The 19453-nt window shown below is 36.4% G+C and overlaps 1 protein-coding gene, 1 long non-coding RNA gene and 1 pseudogene across 2 annotated transcripts; 1 reads left to right on the forward strand and 2 right to left on the reverse strand.

Moving 5' to 3' along the window:
* Nucleotides 1-1219: 1219 nt before the first annotated feature.
* On the reverse strand, nucleotides 1220-6719 carry LOC137732471 (uncharacterized). The gene is made up of 3 exons (XR_011068342.1): nucleotides 6558-6719; nucleotides 6278-6421; nucleotides 1220-1334 (listed from the first exon to the last, which is right to left on the reverse strand). It is a non-coding gene; the product is annotated as an uncharacterized lncRNA (long non-coding RNA).
* A 2940-nt stretch (nucleotides 6720-9659) lies between these two features.
* LOC137732896 (pentatricopeptide repeat-containing protein At3g58590) lies at nucleotides 9660-18129 on the reverse strand. The gene is made up of 3 exons (XM_068472149.1): nucleotides 18116-18129; nucleotides 17330-17370; nucleotides 9660-15546 (listed from the first exon to the last, which is right to left on the reverse strand). Exons 1-3 carry the CDS (start codon nucleotides 18127-18129, stop codon nucleotides 13277-13279), a joined length of 2325 nt encoding a protein of 774 aa, XP_068328250.1. The 3' UTR covers nucleotides 9660-13276.
* A 116-nt stretch (nucleotides 18130-18245) lies between these two features.
* Nucleotides 18246-19453, forward strand: part of LOC137732897 (uncharacterized protein At4g17910-like) — a 43320-nt pseudogene continuing 42112 nt past the window's right edge.

The raw sequence follows: 19453 nt of genomic DNA on the forward strand, positions 1-19453 counted from the left end.
CCCGGCCTGTTGTTCACTAGACCCGCCTTGCCCCGCCCCACGGGTCCAACTTTAAAAAAAAAAAAAAAATTAAAATAACTGAGAATAGGCACAATCCGACTTCAACCACCACGTTGGTTCTAAGCATGGAAACCCACAATCTGACCACGATAGGCATCCACTGCTTCGCAGAAGTGGATGCAATTGAGTCTGCTAATCGAAGGACAACAATGGTGGAAGCTTTGCCGTCGCAAATGCAGCCGAGGTTCCGTCGTTGCAACTGCCAAGATCTGAGCCTCTCTTTGCAATCCATGCTCAGACCCATCAAAATGAGTAATCCCTTTTCTACGGATCCCAAAACCCGCTCGGGTTTGATAGGTCGTTTGCCTCGTATGGCCCAAACAAGGCCTCCCCTTGCCTGATGGTGCTCGCCAGGAGGTGAGAAAGGGAGGAGGTACAGTCTACAGGAGGTGATGGTGCTCGCCGAAGCGTGCGCCACTGTGGTGAAGGTCGTGGTAGGGTGTGGGTGTGGTGTGGTGTGTCTGTGCTCTAAGAATGAGAGTTGCAAAGATGGGGGGAGAAGAAACGAGGAGAGGAATGAGGGAGAAGGTTCAAGAGATTGGGGGAGGAAATATGAGGAAGTGGTGTGTGTGTGTGTGTGTGTGTGTGTGTGTGTGTGTGTGTGTTCTCAGAGTGGAAAGAGCATTGAGATGAGAGAGAGAAACAATGAGAAAATGTTCTCGAGATTGAGAACTGTTACGGCCCACGGGGAGGAAAAAAGGAAGTGGCCTAGCAGACAGTAATGTTTTTAAACTAGGATGTTACAAACGGGTCGGTCCGGGTACCCTTTTTTTTTTTATACTTTTGGACCCGACCCACCCTTAACATTCCAAAGCTTCAACCCTGCTCGGCCCGTTTCTCTTTTTAAAAATTAGGAACCAGCCCATACCCACCCCGAACCTTGATTACCCGCCCCGACCCATGGTTCCTATACCGGTTTGCCCACCCCTAGTTGGCAGTGGCACTGAGTTGGTGGGAGAGTTTGGATAAAGATCAACTGTGGAAATGTGTTAAGCCCTTGCATGACGGTATGGATTCAAACTCCTTCGGTAGCTAATCTAACATCTAATATGACAAAATTTATCGTTTGGCAACAAAAAAAAAAAATGGCGTGAATAGCTTGGCAACGGTCATTTCATTGAAGAATTAATATTACAAAAACAATTCCCAGAGCTATTGCTCTCTATCGTCTTCCTCCTTCCATATAATATTCCATTGTTGAAGCTACTTGCAGGTTTGAGCAAGGACCTGAGATTGAGCCTAACAACCGGGCAGCCCCGTCATGAGAGTTCCAACTAATTCAAAACAAAATCCAGTACAAGAAAAATGTTAAGCTTTAATCACCCAAAAATTCCTGAAATATTTCCTACAGTTGTGGAGCAAAATAGGAAACAGAGCAGCAACAGTGTTTTGGGTGCGAAAATGGTGAAAAGATGCTAGTCGAATGGGTAGTGCTACCCACACACCCATATTTACTTCTCACACGCCTATCAATTTATAGCTGTCGGATCAAATGACCTGAAGAAAATCAATGGCAAAAAATTAACAAGGTCGTTTAAAAGGTAAAAATGGGTGTGTGTAGACCTGGCAATTTCTGACACGACCCGATAACCCGACACGACACGACACGAAATTAACAGGTGTTTGGGTCGACACGATAACGAATCGGGTCTTATCGGGTAACCCGATAAGCACCTGTTAAGATAACGGGTTGGGTCGGGTTTACACGTGGGTAAACACGATACACGATAAGCAGAATATTATTTTTATAATTTTATAACCATCAAAAAATACTGTAATAATTATATACATTAATTTTACAATTTTATACCCCTAAAAATTATAATAAATATATATATATATTAAATTAACTATAAAATTTATAATAATTATAATAATTATATATACTATAATAATTATACCCCCAAAATATTAAGTCTATCTATACTAATTATATATATATATATATATATATTAAATTTTATAAAAACTATAATAATTATTAATTAATAATTTAATATGCATGATCATGCATTGCATATTTGCATGATTTTGCATCCATTGAAATTTGATGCGTCAGGACTCAGATGTGATTTGTTTCCATTCTCAAATTTCAATAATCAATTTCTTGTCATTGCCATTTGCCAACTTGCCGCCCTTTTTGAAAAAAAAAATGGAGGGAAAATGAAAATGTTAAGAAAAGTTGAAAATAAAACAAAAAAGTGAGAGAATTCAATTAGGGAAAGATGTTGGAGGGAAAAGTGAAAATGATAAGAAAAAGTTGAAAAGGAAACAAAAAAGAGAGGGAAAAATGAAAATTAATAGAAGTGGTGAATCTAAGTATAAATAAACTCTAAGTGTTAGTCAATCTATCGTTTTACGAATTCTCCAAAACTAATTTCAACGATCCAAACCGTCAAAATTGTTTGTATATGCTTGGAGATCACATCAGCAAAAAATCACAAAAAAAAAACATTCAGAGATCAAGTAACGGGACAAAGCTTTTCAACGGTTATAAACGAAAAATCACGATTTAACGGTTATTTTAACTCCGATTTTGATGATTTTTTATAACTACACTCCTTGACCCTATATGAATACAATGAATGAATTCGATCTTCAATTTAAAATATTTACACAAGTGGATACCACAAAATCTTATGTTATACTTAATAAAAGTATAAATAAACTCTAAGTGTTAGTCAATCTATCGTTTTACGAATTCTCCAAAACTAATTTCAACGATCCAAACCGTCAAAATTGTTTTTATATGCTTGGAGATCACATCAGCAAAAAATCACAAAAAAAAAACATTCAGAGATCAAGTAACGGGACAAAGCTTTTCAACGGTTATAAACGAAAAATCACGATTTAACGGTTATTTTAACTCCAATTTTGATAATTTTTTATAACTACACTCCTTGACCCTATATGAATACAATGAATGAATTCGATCTTCAATTTAAAATATTTACACAAGTGGATACCACAAAATCTTATGTTATACTTAATAAAAGTATAAATAAACTCTAAGCGTTAGTCAATCTATCGTTTTACGAATTCTCCAAAACTAATTTCAACGATCCAAACCGTCAAAATTGTTTGTATATGCTTGGAGATCACATCAGCAAAAAATCACAAAAAAAAAACATTCAGAGATCAAGTAACGGGACAAAGCTTTTCAACGGTTATAAACGAAAAATCACGATTTAACGGTTATTTTAACTCCGATTTTGATGATTTTTTATAACTACACTCCTTGACCCTATATGAATACAATGAATGAATTCGATCTTCAATTTAAAATATTTACACAAGTGGATACCACAAAATCTTATGTTATACTTAATAAAAGTATAAATAAACTCTAAGCGTTAGTCAATCTATCGTTTTACGAATTCTCCAAAACTAATTTCAACGATCCAAACCGTCAAAATTGTTTGTATATGCTTGGAGATCACATCAGCAAAAAATCACAAAAAAAAAACATTCAGAGATCAAGTAACGGGACAAAGCTTTTCAACGGTTATAAACGAAAAATCACGATTTAACGGTTATTTTAACTCCGATTTTGATGATTTTTTATAACTACACTCCTTGACCCTATATGAATACAATGAATGAATTCGATCTTCAATTTAAAATATTTACACAAGTGGATACCACAAAATCTTATGTTATACTTAATAAAAGTATAAATAAACTCTAAGCGTTAGTCAATCTATCGTTTTACGAATTCTCCAAAACTAATTTCAACGATCCAAACCGTCAAAATTGTTTGTATATGCTTGGAGATCACATCAGCAAAAAATCACAAAAAAAAAACATTCAGAGATCAAGTAACGGGACAAAGCTTTTCAACGGTTATAAACGAAAAATCACGATTTAACGGTTATTTTAACTCCGATTTTGATGATTTTTTATAACTACACTCCTTGACCCTATATGAATACAATGAATGAATTCGATCTTCAATTTAAAATATTTACACAAGTGGATACCACAAAATCTTATGTTATACTTAATAAAAGTATAAATAAACTCTAAGCGTTAGTCAATCTATCGTTTTACGAATTCTCCAAAACTAATTTCAACGATCCAAACCGTCAAAATTGTTTGTATATGCTTGGAGATCACATCAGCAAAAAATCACAAAAAAAAAACATTCAGAGATCAAGTAACGGGACAAAGCTTTTCAACGGTTATAAACGAAAAATCACGATTTAACGGTTATTTTAACTCCGATTTTGATGATTTTTTATAACTACACTCCTTGACCCTATATGAATACAATGAATGAATTCGATCTTCAATTTAAAATATTTACACAAGTGGATACCACAAAATCTTATGTTATACTTAATAAAAGTATAAATAAACTCTAAGTGTTAGTCAATCTATCGTTTTACGAATTCTCCAAAACTAATTTCAACGATCCAAACCGTCAAAATTGTTTGTATATGCTTGGAGATCACATCAGCAAAAAATCACAAAAAAAAAAACATTCAGAGATCAAGTAACGGGACAAAGCTTTTCAACAGTTATAAACGAAAAATCACGATTTAACGGTTATTTTAACTCCGATTTTGATGATTTTTTATAACTACACTCCTTGACCCTATATGAATACAATGAATGAATTCGATCTTCAATTTAAAATATTTACACAAGTGGATACCACAAAATCTTATGTTATACTTAATAAAAGTATAAATAAACTCTAAGTGTTAGTCAATCTTAAAAACAAAAACTCTTTATCCTTGCACATTTAATATTTGTAATAGATTAGTAGTGTATGTATTATTTTTTTTATTAGGCTTTCATTTTCGAGTGTAGATATAGTACTTGAACGAGAAATGTTTTAATGTTTTCAAGTAATATTTATGTCGCAATGTGTGGTATGTGCAAATTTTAAAAAATATATATTTTTTTTCTTAACGGGTCATAACGGGTCATAACGGGTCGGGTCACTTTACCCGTTGGGTAAAGTGACACGACCTGTTAAGGACCCGTTAAGATAACGGGTGTGACACGACACGACCCGTTAAGATAACAGGTGTTACACGAAAACGACACGAACACGACAGACACGACCCGTTTGCCAGGTCTAGGTGTGTGAATAACATCGTACTAGTTGAATATGCAGGGAAGCGGTGTATAAACCTAATCTAATATCTACAGTGTATTACAATTTCTTTCCTGCTGCATTAAAATAGAAATGTGAAGAATAAAGCCAAGTTAAAAACCTAATATCTACTTATGTTCTTTGTTGTCCCGGAAGATTTTTCATTATATGAAGAAAATGGACAAATGCTCCACCCCATTCTGCAGAAAAAAGGTATACAACAATGCAGCACCGCAGCAATGCGGGCAGCCTAGCTAGTATTTCCTACAGTTGTGGAAACTGAGCAGCAACAGTGTTTTGGGTGCAGAAATGCTCAATTTATAGCTGTCGGATCAAATGACTCGAAGAAAATCAATGGCAAAAAATTAACAAGGGTGTTTAAAAGGTAAAAATGAGTATGTGAATAGCATCATACTAGTTGAACATGCAGGGAGGCGGTGTATAAACCTAATCTAATATGTAGATGGGGTAATATGGTCACAGACATTTCTCATCTGTTTACTATTCATCATCCTCTCCTCTCCTCTTCGAAAAATAAATTTCAAGATAACAGACGACAATTAAGATGAGAAAGACACAACTTTTGTAAGTGAATGGAACCAGCCTTGGCTAGTAGTCAAATGCGAGCATGAACAACATTGATTGCAACCTTATATGTCACCCATCATTTATATCAGCATCCATGTTTGCAGGATTGTTAAGAGCTGGTAGCATGCATTAGTTGTAAGAATTCAGTTGTTAATGACTTGTGACAGCTGGGAAATTGAGAGAGATTAAGATAAGCTTCTAAAGCAAGGCTGGGTAAGCAGGGCCGTTATAAATGAGCTCGGGCAGACGTCAACCTGGTTTTCCCTAAAGGAATAGCCGATTTCAGTTGTTTATTAACTACTCCATTCTGCTACGGTTGATAGCCATGCCACCCTTAAATTGGAAGCTTATCCTCATCAGTGAACTACTCAGCTAATACCTGGCCTTAGCTTCACAACAATGCTAATATGGAGTGTGAAGTCGATAATGATACTACACGTAAGGTTGCTGTAATTGCTCACCTCTCTTTGTATTTAGGACGTCAAATAGGACTATCAATAAAACCTTCAATATAAGTATACGAACCTCTAAAGACCAAGTCCACTGATTCTTCTTTAGCTTCAATGTGGAAGAAGATGATCTAAGATCTTGACTAGAAGTTCTAATTATGAAAACAAATGTTTCCACGAGCATGCCAATGACCTATCCAAGAATGCCACCAGCAGCATTCTGAGATGAGAAATATAAGATCGCCATCAACTTATATAATACAAGAAATAAATAAACAATAATCACATATTACAATGCCCCAAAAATCAAAAAAATAATTTAACAGAATAGAAACTACTCTCTTGAAGATACATACCATGACGGGACTGTGGTTAAACAAAGCTCTGAATGCAGCATATCCTACCAAATATCCGGTAAACATGGTCACCACAACATGTAAACCTGTGGAAGTCTGACTGTTATAGCACTGGAGCATCCAAAACATATTTTCAAAGAGAATAAAAATTCTGCAGAAAATTTACACAGCAAACACAACGAAAAAGAAGAAATTAAAGGATTATCAATCATTCGTGAACAAAGGGATAATGAAATATATTTTGTTTTTCTGAACATAACAACAGATGCTTTAAATTACGGAAAAATAAACCACTCAACTCTATTCCAAAATAAGAATGAATTTTAAACAGAGATTCAAATAAGAAATATGCGGTCAAACTATTTCAATAAATTCTCAACACAAATGCTTCCCATGAAGCAAATCTTCTAGGCAAGTACTTTGCACACCCCTACTAATACTCTTGTACAGATCACACAATACATACTAGGATTCTTTGAAATTTCATATAAGCGTGAAACACCTCAAGAGCTAAGTTTTGAGCGGTTGGAAAATGAATTCATTCAAATGGAAAGTATTCACTGAAACAGAATCTGGTTTCTTTCTTGCAACATTTCAAGCTTTACCCTTAACATAGTTCTTTCACGCTTATGTAGGCATCTACATTAGTTATAAAGACGGAAAACTTGAACAGGTACTGAATGGAAAAGATAAAGATGCTTACAAAATCATACGTTTCTTCTATACGCATTCCATATCGAGGGCATGATAAAAATCACAAGGTAAAACACTACTATTTGGTTGACCTGCTCATAGAAATGGAATCAAGTGACATTTACATGCAATGGAAACCAAAGAAGACACCTGAGATGTGACATCTCAGAGTTTATCCATTAAAACTTTTAGAATGGATTCAGTTTCCATTTGAATTACCATGCACAAGAGAACCATGAAAATGAAAATATGCCAAATAGAGCTATCTTTTAAAGGCTGTTAAAGTTGTTCACATGTGTTCTTTTATCTCCCTCCAATGATCCAATCCCATATCATTTCTCTAAATTACCAATTTTTCCACTACCCAAAGAGAAAATATGACAAAGTTTACCTTAGCATCCCAGTAGCGAAATTAAGGTCAATTATAAGTTATAACTACATCATATCAAATAGTAAGAAACTACAAAGGACGGTTACATGCCACATAGAAAACTCAACTCCAATACATTATGCAGACTATCATCAAAGACCCAGGAATTACAAAACACAACTGTCCAAATGAAATTAAAAAACACCCAATAAGCAAGAACACGGGAATTACCTTGGCAAGGTGTTATGGAACCGAGCTCAATATTCAACCGAAAAGAAAATTAGAAAATGGTTTCGATCTGAAAACAACATTCAATTAACCAGAATTCGGGAAAAAAGGAGAAAAAAAGAAAAAGAAAAAGGAACACGCCAAAATTGAAGACTGATAAGAATTAGGTTGTTAATAGTTCAACATTTTAGTGAGTAATGCAAAAGTTAACAATCACATAAATTATGACAGAAAGTTCGATAAACTGGCACTCCGATGTTGTAGAACAACTTAAAAAGACAAACTGTATGGTGACACCATTGATCACCATTTCAGGACAATAGGGGAAACAAAACTTCCCAATCGTAAAGAAAGTCACAAGTAATTCCATTCACAAGATTTCCCAAAGTCAAACTTCTGTTATATCTCTACATGATCATTAGAAGCTCTAAGCAAAGCCTAAGTATGACACTGATCACCAGAGATTCAGAACAAATTCTCTCCCCAAAGACATTTTTCGCCTAGTTTCCAGGCTCAAATCATTCAGCCATCCAAATAAAGGAACATAATCTGATGGATCACAAAAACAGGAGAAAGAATCAAGCCATGAATGCACCCTGGTACAGTAATTTTCATGCCAAAATGTTCGATTTTGGTTTTATATGTGAATCTGAATGATGAAGGTGCAGAAGAATTTTGGACAGATATGACAGCAAGAGCAAAATGAAGAGAGCGGTCTGCAAATCTCAAAGAATGTTACTCTGAACATTGAATCATCACATTCATCACACTGAGTTTGCGAGCTCAGAAAGGACAAAATATAACCGTTAGAGGGAGAGAGTTTTGCAATTCAACTCAATCTCAACCAGTCATCTTACAACTTAAGAGATTAAGACACATGACAGTTACTAAGACCTATAAGACTTAATAAGCAAAATACAATTCAAATGATTAGCCTGCCAATATAAGCACAGACTAATTTCACATATAAATCAGTACATCAATTTATAATCCAACACTCCCCTTTAAATTGTGGACTGATTTTACTCCAAGAAGCTCTCTGAGATGATTGAACTGACCCTTTGCTAAAGCTTTTGTGAATATATCTGAAACCTGCTCCTTGGTTGGGAAATAGACCAAATCAATCACTCCATTCTGCAAAGCTTCCTTAAGAAATGATACCTCCTATTCATGTGCTTGGTTTTCTGATGGAATATGGGATTCTTAGAGATGGAAATTGCTGAAGTGTTGTCACAATTGAGTTGCCTCAGTTGAACTTCTCCAAAATCCTCTAAAACAAACCTTAGCCAAGTAGCTTAAGTTGTAGCTTCTGCAGCATTTATGTTCTCTGCTTCTGCAGTTGACAGTGCTATGCAATGTTGCTTGACAGAGGCCCATGAAAACATTCCACTTCCAAAGGTGAAAGCATAACCGCATGTGCCTCCTCATAACATCTTCAGAGCCACTCCAATCACTGTCACAGAATCCAATTAGTATGGCTCCTTTTCCTTTCTTCTACTCCAAGCCAAAATCCAAAGTCCCTTGAATATATCTTAGAACTCTCTTTGCAGTTCCAAAATGTTCGTTTGAGGGACAATGTATGAATCTAGCTAGCAAACAGGCAACATACATTATGTCTGGCCTTGTTGCATTAAGGTATAACAGGCTACCAACAACCTTTCTATATTGAGCTTCATCAGCTGCACCACTATCATCTTCTTTCCTTAATTTGTCACTAGGAACTGATGGTGTGCTCATAGGTTTACAATTTTAAGACCAAACCTTTTGAACAGTGAGGAAGCATATTTCCTTTGATGAATGAAAACTGACTGCTTCTAGAATAAATGATATCATCAACATAGATAGACACTATGAGAATTTCTACACCATCTGTACTTTTGGTATACAAGGTTGCTTCACTAGTGCTCTTCTTGAACCCACACTGACCAAAATAGGAATCAATCTCTCTATACCAGGAGCTTGGTGCCTGTTTCAAACCTTATAGAGCCTTGTACAATTTGTAAATCTTGTTTTCTTCTCCTTTCACAAGGAACCCTTCTAGCTGATCAACATAAACTTTTTCCTGCAGTACACCACTCAAGAAAGTTGACTTAACATCCAGCTAAAACAACTTCCAATTCTTCTGTGCAGCTAGAGCAACGAGGGTCCTGATTGTGTCCAATCTGGCTACAGGAGCAAAAGTTTCATAAGTCAATTCCTGGCTCTTACGCATATCCCTTTGCCACCAGCCTTGCCTTGTTCTTTTGCACTGAACCATACAGGTTGAATTTGGTTTTCTACACCCATTTAACTTGAACAATAGGTTTATCCATTCGTCTGTTCACCCGTTCCCAAGTATTGTTCTTCTCAATCATGTCCATTTCTTCCTCCATTGCTTTTCTCAATGAATCATATTGTGCAACATCTTCAAAATTTTCATGCTCAACAATGCAGAGACTGCAATGTTCATAAATCTCATTTAAGTTTCTCCATCTCAAGGGGGTTGAATCATAAGTCTGTGAATCTAGCAGACCAATCTGTGAACTAGTAACTCGACTTTGTGAACTAGAAGATTCACTGAGTGTTGATGATGACAAAGGAGTTGTGGCAAAAGGTTGACTTTGCTGCACAGGCATAGCAGTTCCTTCAGTCTCACTCAATTCCATAAAATCAGTAGAAATGAGCGGAACACATATCTCCTTGACTTTAAGTTTCTCCCAGTCCCATTTTCCATTCTCATAAAAAATCACATCTCTAGAGATAGTCACTTTCTGTGTTGCAGGATTAAATACTGTGTAGCCTTTTTCACGAGCACCATAGCCAATAAAGATGTCTTCAGCACTTGTCTCCTCCAATTTGTGTCTCAAATTGTTTAGTATGTATGTATAACACACTGAACAAAACACTTTGAGACGTTTAATCTCTGGTTTTCTCCCACTGAACATCTCAAATGGTGTCACATTCTCTAGAGCTTTTGTAGGCCATCAATTCAGCATATAAACAACAGTGCTAACTGCTTCACCCCAGAGGTTGTATGAAAGATCCTTCTCATGCAACATTTAGCCATCTCAATTATTGTTCTGTTCTTTCTATACAACTCCATTTTGTTGTGGAGTGTAAGCAACAGTGAGTTGCCTTTCCAAGCCTAGAGACTCACACAATCCAAGGAATTCATTTGAAGTGAACTCCCCACCCCTATCTGTCCTCAGCCTTTTCAGAAAGTAATCACTTTGTAATTCCACCATGGCCTTGAATTTCTTGAAGATAAAACACATCTGACTTGTTCCTCAAGTAGATCCAACACATTCTTGAACAGTCATCAATGAATGTGAGGAAATACCTATTCCCACTCATTGTTGGAACTTGCATAAGGTCACACACATCTGAATGCACTAACTCAAGTGGCTCCTTTGCTCTCCAGGATGACTCCTTCAGAAATGAGTCCTTGATGTTCCTATAGCACAACCATGGCATAATCATCTGTCTCCTGAATTTCAGGTAAGCCTAGCACCATTTCTAGTTCTTACAATTGCTTCAAACTCCAGTAATTCATGTGCCCGAATCTTCTATGCCAAACTGTAGCACTCTGATGAACATTGGTTCTCAATGGAAGTTGATGACCAGTCTTGAAGACCAGTGGAAACATGTATTCCCCTTTGTTTTACACTCACAACCAAGTTTGTCAATGACTAATCATCAAACACATCCACCTGTAGTCTCCAAATAACAGAAAATAGCCATGTTCTGTCATCTGTCCAACACTAAACAAATTCTCTGCAAGTCCAGGTACCAACATCACTTCTTTTATGTACCTCTTGCCCTTCATTGTGTCAATGACCAGTGTTCCTCTTCCCTTCGCATCAACCAAGACTCCTGTACCTACTTGTACTCATTCCTGTTTATGTCAATATTCACAAGCAGGTCTTCCCTTGAGGTCATATGATTGCTGCATCCACTTCTATGTACCACACACATCACTGTTTTTCTTCACATTATTTGAGTGACTGGCATAGAACAAATTTCCAGTAGCGCAACTTTGTTGAGGTTGCAGTTCTTAGCTAAATGAACAAATTTACTGCACTTGTGACATTTGGGTTTACCCTTGAACCAACACTCCATAGTGCAGTTTATCACAATGTTTACATGCCCCCTTTTCTGCAGTGCCAATTCATTCATTCTTCACAAAAACAATGGGTTTGTTATTCCACCGCTTCCCTTTGGCTTCAAAATTCTCTGATATTTAGCATTGTTAGCAATGTTAGATTGACCACTAGAACTATTGTTCTTAGATGAAATGTTCAAACTAGCAAATGTCCTTTCTGTACTGCTTTCTCCATGTCTATTCAGCCTTTGCTCGTATCCTTTCAGGATAGCAACCACATCTTGAACATCAATGGTTTCCAAATCCCTAGTATTTTCAATCACCAATCAATACTATCATAGGACTTAGGTAGGCTAATTAACAATTTCTACATTATTATCTGATTACTCAAATCTTCACCGTAACTCTCCATTTGATTAATCAGATCAAATAAATGAACTATATACAGACAGGGATTCATCCTCATTCATATGGGTATATTCAAAATCACGGCGAAGGTCTTGTAACTTCACTGACCTCACTTGTTTGTCTCCGACGAACTCTTGCTTCAGGATATCCCAGGCTGCCTTTGCAGTCTCCTGAGTTGCAATCCGTGGAAAAATCTGATCGGAAACAGCTCCTTGGATAATACCAAGTGTTCTTGCATCCTTGACAAGATTCTCTTGCAGTAGCTTGCTCTCCATTGCCGAGAGCTCCTTCTCCTTCTTCACCAGAGTATTGAAGCCCTTTTCGACTAGATTCCACGTGGGATGGAAGATGGTCTTCATTTTGATTTGCCAGAAATCAAAATTGTTGCCGTTGAAAATCGATGCTCTTAGCTCTCCTCCAGCAGACCTAGCCATGTTAGACTCAGATCTTTACACAATTAAAGTTTCACTGCAATGAGATATTGTTGTGACTCAATTCACAAAACTTCACAAAATCGATGCCCAGGCTCTGATACCATGTTAGATTTTTGGTTTTATATGTGAATCAGAATCTGAATGATGAAGGTGCAGAATAAAAAATAAGTTGCTAACACTTAAATTATTTGTTAACCTCCTAAAAGTTGCATGCAAAATCACTTGAGAAAAATCTCAAATCGTACAAAAGGCAAGTAATGACAATGACTATGTAGCCAATTATGAATGGCCACTTTGCAATAGGTGAGAAAGAAGGCAAGGTGAGGGGAAAGGGTTGCTGGAGGGAGATCCTAGAGACTGGAGGGGGCACATTGAGAGGGGTAAGTGAGTAAGTGACAATGTTTATGACTCGAATAAGATATCACAGCAGACATGAACTTGGATTTACTTTCCCTAAGCAACGTTGAAGAAGTTTGTAAAACAAAAAATTACTTGCGAATTTGCTTTACGGGGCTTGTTTTGTATCAGCTCCATAACTCTTGCAGCCCTCAAAGAAACTACGCCATATAACGACATTTGGTGGGAAGGGCATGTTGAAAATCACCTTCTCTGCTTCCCTAACATGTCCACTTTTAGCCAGTAAGTCCACCACACAATGGTAATGATCCATTTCTGGTTCAACCCCATAATCCATTTTCATCTGCCCCAATAACTGGATCCCATCTGTCACCAACCCGCCATGCCTACAAGCCGTAAGCGTAGCGCCAAAAGTCACTACGTCCGGCTTCAAGCCGAAGAGAATCATTTCTCTAAATCGTTTTATTGCCTCAAGAGCATGACCGTTAAATCCAAGTGCAGAAATCAGAGCTGTCCATGTGAATAGATTTTTGTCTTCCATTTCTTCAAAGATCTTCACTGAGCTGCCGATGCTACCACATTTCCCATACATGTCAATTAACATGTTGCATACAAATGTGTCACAACAATTGAAATTAGTCTTAATGATATAACAGTGAAGAGAACTGCCCAAAGAAAAGTTGCACAGTTTAGCACAGACGCTTAGAAGGCTAACAAACGTATAATTGTCTGGTAGGACTTGATACCACTGCATCCATTTGTAAAGCTCAAATGCCCCTTTGTAATAGTCACTGCGGGCACAAGCTCCAATCACACAGTTCCAGGATACAAGGTCAAGTTTTTCAAGAACCGTAGGTAATTTCGGAGTATCATCATATTGCTTGGTTCCATTACAAATTCCAGCAATGACATAACAAGGAACAGCAGCAAGCAGACCATCAGCAGAAGCTGTGAGAAAGACCAGCAGATGAGATATGAGACCATTCTTGGCATATGAGGTTATAAGAGAGTCCAAGACATACTTGTTTTCCTGAAAGCCCATTCTTATAATTAAGCAATGAAGTTGTTGTGCTTCTAATGCCAATGACGACTTAAGAACAGCTGAAAACGTGAACTCAGTTGGTCGGTAACCCAAATGAAGCATTTCTTGCATTAAGAATATAGAAGCAGGCGAATAGATATTAGAGTATCCCCAAATCAAAGCATTCCAGGAAACCACATTTTTCGCATATATCTCATTAAAACAGCGATGGGCATTTTCCAAATTGTCACACTTGGTATAAAAGTCAATCAGTGCACTACCAACAAAAACATTAGATTCAAAAGCATTTTGGATCGTCTTAGCATGAAAGGACTCACCATAGCACGGCATCTCCAAATGGTTACAACAGTATATAAGACTAACAAATGTGATCTCACTAGGCAATACTCCATCCATCGACATTTTAGAGAAGAGTTCGAGTGCTTTCCATGATCTCTCAGTTTTCGCTACAGCACCAATGATAGTATTCCATGATACAACATCCTGAACAGTAACCTCATCCAAAACTTTCTCAGCCGAGCATATGTCAGTGCATTTCACATACATACTCATAATAGAATTCACCACAAGAACTTCACACTTAAACCCATTCTTTATGGCTAAAGAATGCAGTTGTTCCCCAAATCCCAAGTCTTGTTGGCATGAAAATGCTGAAAGAATACCCACAAAAGAACCTTCAGACAAAGTATAACTCTTTCTCACAAGTTCTCGAAATAACACCACGCAATAATCAGCAAACCCATGATTCCCAAGCATGGATATCATTGAATTCCATGTGACCAAGCTCTTAAAAGGCATATCCTCAAATGCCCAAACCGCTTCCTTTAACAACCCATGCCTACCGTAAAAACTTAACAAAGAAGTCCCTGCAAAAGCATCAACATCAAACAAACCATTCTTTATTACCAAAGAATGCAACTGAACCCCATGGTAAACATCCAATGACCCACATGTCAACAACCCACCAAACACATACTGAGTTAGCTCAAACCCATAACACCTCATCTCAGAAAAAATTCGCCAAGCTTCCCTTATGTACCCGCATCTACTGTAAGCACTAATTATGATATTATATGATACAGCATTTCTATCAGGCATTTTGTCAAACCATTGACGTGCAACTGACAATTCGCCAAGTGAAAAATACTGGGACAAGATGTTGTTGTAAACAAAAATGGGTTGGGTTGGAGATGGACCCGTTGTGATGGTGAGAGCATGGAGTGGTTTTGTTACTCTAAGGGACTGAACCCTTGAGCATGCTCGCAGTAGTTGCAGAAGGTGTTTGTGTTGTTGCAGGAAGTCTCCATGGGTGCTTATGCAGTTGGAAATGATCAGCAACGGAGCCACGATTCCAAAATGGAGTGGGTTGATTGAACCTTCAAACACAAAATTTATTTCCAATTAAAAAAATATTGGGCGAAAATTTCAGACACAAAATTTCTTTCCAATTAGTTTCTTTCACACTTCCCAAATTTCTAAAACCTGTCACAGAGACAGAAATGAACTGAGAAAAAACAAAGTATAGTTACTTAGAACTTAGAAGACACAATCTGAACCACAAAACTGACTATAATCAAGGGTTTAAATTTCGATTTTGGCAGCCCAAATGTAGAGAAATATTGAAAGATGGGATAGGATCAAGGGAGAAAGATTTTGACAAAGATTTTAAAATTCTTCTCAACCTTTAGATGTAGTTTAATCTAGCGGTCCCTAAGTAAAACTTAAATTGTTCTCGTTGACATGGTAATGACATGGAAATAAATAAATAAACTAATTTAAGTAATTTTATTTTTACCAAAAGAAAACAAAACGAATCATGTAAAGAGAAAAAACTCAACAATGCTTCTTCTTCCTCTTCTTCTTTCAATCTCCATATTTCTAAAGCCCTCTATGCCATGGATTATATCTGATTAATATATATATATATATATATATATGTATATATATGCAATGAAACCAATAGATTTTTCTTAAAAATACATAAGAGTAGAATTTAATTATAAAAGTGCTTATGCTTTTAACTCTTGTTTTGCAAGAGCACGGTCCAAAAATTATCACTTTTATTTTTTTTGGTCAAATTGTCATGAAGACGCACCAAATTTTGTTGTTCTGGGAAATCATGAAATCAATGGAGGTCTTCATCCTTCCCTCCCACATTTTTGCAGATTTTATTTATTTATGTTTATTTATATTCCATGTCATCATTCTTGTCATTTATTGATTAAAATCCTCCATATCACTTTTAATTAGGACCAATGGATGCTACAGAATCTAAAGGTTAAAAAAAGTGTAAAAATATTTGTCAAAATCTTTGTCCCTTGATCCTATCCTTGAAAGATATATCGATATAGGTGGAAACATCAGTACACAAACAAAATAATAGAAACTAGCAATAAAAGCATACAAACTATGTTTGAAATACAGATAGCAACTTTCCGGTTCCTAAAACTGACGGCATATACTGGAATGTATTTCCAAGAACCCAGTTTGACTCTGCATATAATTTCTCGTAAAGTATGGTTAGATGAACAAATTCGTTATTGCTTTCTTCTTGATTTTCCTTTCCAAATTTCACTTTTCTGCCTACAAGTTATGAAGGTTATATTCATCCTTGAAATTTCAGCAGAGTCTATTTTGCTCGCGTGACTTTCCAAAATAGTTGATAACCTCTTAACACTTCTAGTATTAACTTCTACATCTTCAACCACATTCTCAAGAACAACATACTTACAAAATTTCACATTGGACAAAACTGCAAGCTCAGTGTGATAGTTTCCTCTAATTCACTGATGAATTATACATTTGAATTGCCCAATCTACCAACAGAATTCAGACATGATAGATATCAATTGGAATACAAAACCAAATGCCCAATCAAATTAAATCAAGAATTACCATTCACAATTTCCTATCCACAGAAAAAGCAAATCCATAAATAGATACCTAAATCAGTTTAAATCCATTCAATGAACCCTAAATTAGTAACATATTAATTCTAATAACCCTAATTCCTACATCCCAAAATGAAAATTTGAAAACAATCATAGAAATTAAATAATAAGAAGAGCAGAAGAAGAAGAAACGAAGAGGAAGAAGAAAAATAAAAAAGAAAAAGGAAAATGTCAAATTATTGGCAAGGGAGAAAAGGATTCGACTTACAGTTAGGGAATGGAGGAGGAAGACGATGGCGGAGAAGGACCCTAAATTAGTAACATTTTCCGCCGTACGGTTTCGAATTTTTTATGGTTATTTTTATTTCGATTTTAATCTCACCCTACTACTAAAAGGAAAGGGATTAGGGTCCCTTCCTCGTAATTCAACAAATCAGAAAATCTGAATTATTGAAATTTGATTCAATAGCTACAAATAAAGGCTTACTTTAGAAGTTATAATAATTTTAATCATTGAATCAAATTTCAATGATCTGATCCCTAATTTAGTGGATTAGGAAGAAAGAGATCCCTTCCTTACTAAAACTCAAAATTCGTTTTAAGGTAACGCTAGACACCAAATTTTTTAAATCAAATTTGTAAATAAAATAATATGATTATAGATAATTAGATTATTAATTATGGTTAATCTTTCGTGGTTTTCAATATTTGATACATGAAGTTTTTTTCAACCCAAATTCATATATATGTTAAGTTGATGGTTAAGTCAGCCGTTAACTGATGACGTAACGCACACTTGAACAATGACTAAGCGTTTTGTCAATATGGGCCCATGTGGATATTAAAAAAATTATATACACACACATATATATATATATATATATATATATATAAACTAAACATAACTTTGAACCCTTCCCTGTTGCCTAAACCCCTTCTTCTTCCTCCGTCCTCGCCGATTTGATCTCCCTCATATGTCCCTCTACCCCCTCGTACTCGTCCTTCCCTCACCACCACCTCTCAACCCAACCCATCCCCCCTAGTCCCTCCATACCCAACCCGACCCATCCCTCTCCTAATCCTTCCATACCCAACCCAACCCGACTTGACTCAAGCTCTCTGCAATGTGTTCGAAATCAAGGGGGCCCTGGCCTCGCTAAGGAAGATCACGCAGACTAGAGAGGATGTCCGGGCCCGACTCTGCACCTCGCAGTGCATGGTCCTTGAATCTAGTCTGCTATTTCAGTGGCAGAGAGCTTCATTAGTGCGATGTGTTGTGTGATGTGTTAGGCTAATGGTGATTCTCAGTGGAGAACACGAGGGAGGGCTTTGGGATCATTTTTTTTTGTAGTTGCAGATTTCCAGAGGCCTATGGGGTGGTGCTGATTTTCAGATCAACTTTGGCGGTTGTCGAAGAGAAGAAGAAAAAGGGGTGGTGCGGGTGGAGGAAAGGGAAGGCCCATATCCCTAGGCTATTATTTATTTGTTTAGTTTTTTTTTTAAATTTTTTTAATTTGTTTAGTTCTTTGAATTTGTTAAATTTTTCTTAAATCTTTAACTTTTTTAATATTTACGCGGGCCCATATTGACACATGGTGCTTAGTCATTGTCCACGTGAGCGCTATGTTACCAGTTAACGGTTGTTTTAACGGTTAGCTTAATGGATGTATGAAACTATTCCAAAATTATGACTTGAGGTATGACTCTAGTATAAAAAAATTTCATGTACCAAATGTTAGAAATCACGAAACTTCACGATAGTAAATTGAGATTAACCCTATTAATTAAGTGTCAATTAACGTGCTTATAAATTATTTGGTGACACATTATTTAGTTTACAATTTAGTTTAAAAAATTTGATCTCCTTAACATGAAAGCTTATTATAGGACATTGGTATTTTTATTCAAACAATTATCTCAACTATTATGGTATAGTGATATTCTTTTTCACTTGTAAGTGAGAATTATTAGGTTTGATTCTCTCGCCAAAGAGAATTTGAACTACATTATTGTGTGACAACCCGTCCCTAATTTTACATTTTTATTAATTTTAAAAGTGTGAATTTACGAAAATGCCCTAGAGGCAAGGACTTTGACTTCCGTTGACCATCGGTTTGAGAGATGTGGGACTTATTCTTTTAGCGTATCCTTGTAGTACTCATTGGTATGAATGCATAGGTGAAAGCCGTTTGCGAGTCCGAATTATAGCGGTATAGTTACAGACGTTTGAAATTTATTATTTAAAGTTAGTTAAATAATTTGAACTCCCATTTTGTGGGAAGGAAGTCAATCGGTTTTGAAGGAAGAAAAGGGACCAATCAAATAAAAGAAGGGTTGACCAATCATAAAGGAAAAAAGAAGAAGAAAAAAAAAAAGAGGGGGGGGTGAAGCC

Source organism: Pyrus communis, chromosome 4, assembly GCF_963583255.1.
Source record: "Pyrus communis chromosome 4, drPyrComm1.1, whole genome shotgun sequence".
In the NCBI taxonomy this organism is placed as follows: Eukaryota; Viridiplantae; Streptophyta; class Magnoliopsida; order Rosales; family Rosaceae; genus Pyrus; species Pyrus communis.

Coding starts and splice junctions, on each gene's coding strand:
- LOC137732896 (XM_068472149.1), bottom strand. Junction 15,547..17,329: donor TCCTCCTCCATTCCCTAACT/GTAAGTCGAATC, acceptor TTGTGTTTGAAG/GTTCAATCAACCCACTCCAT.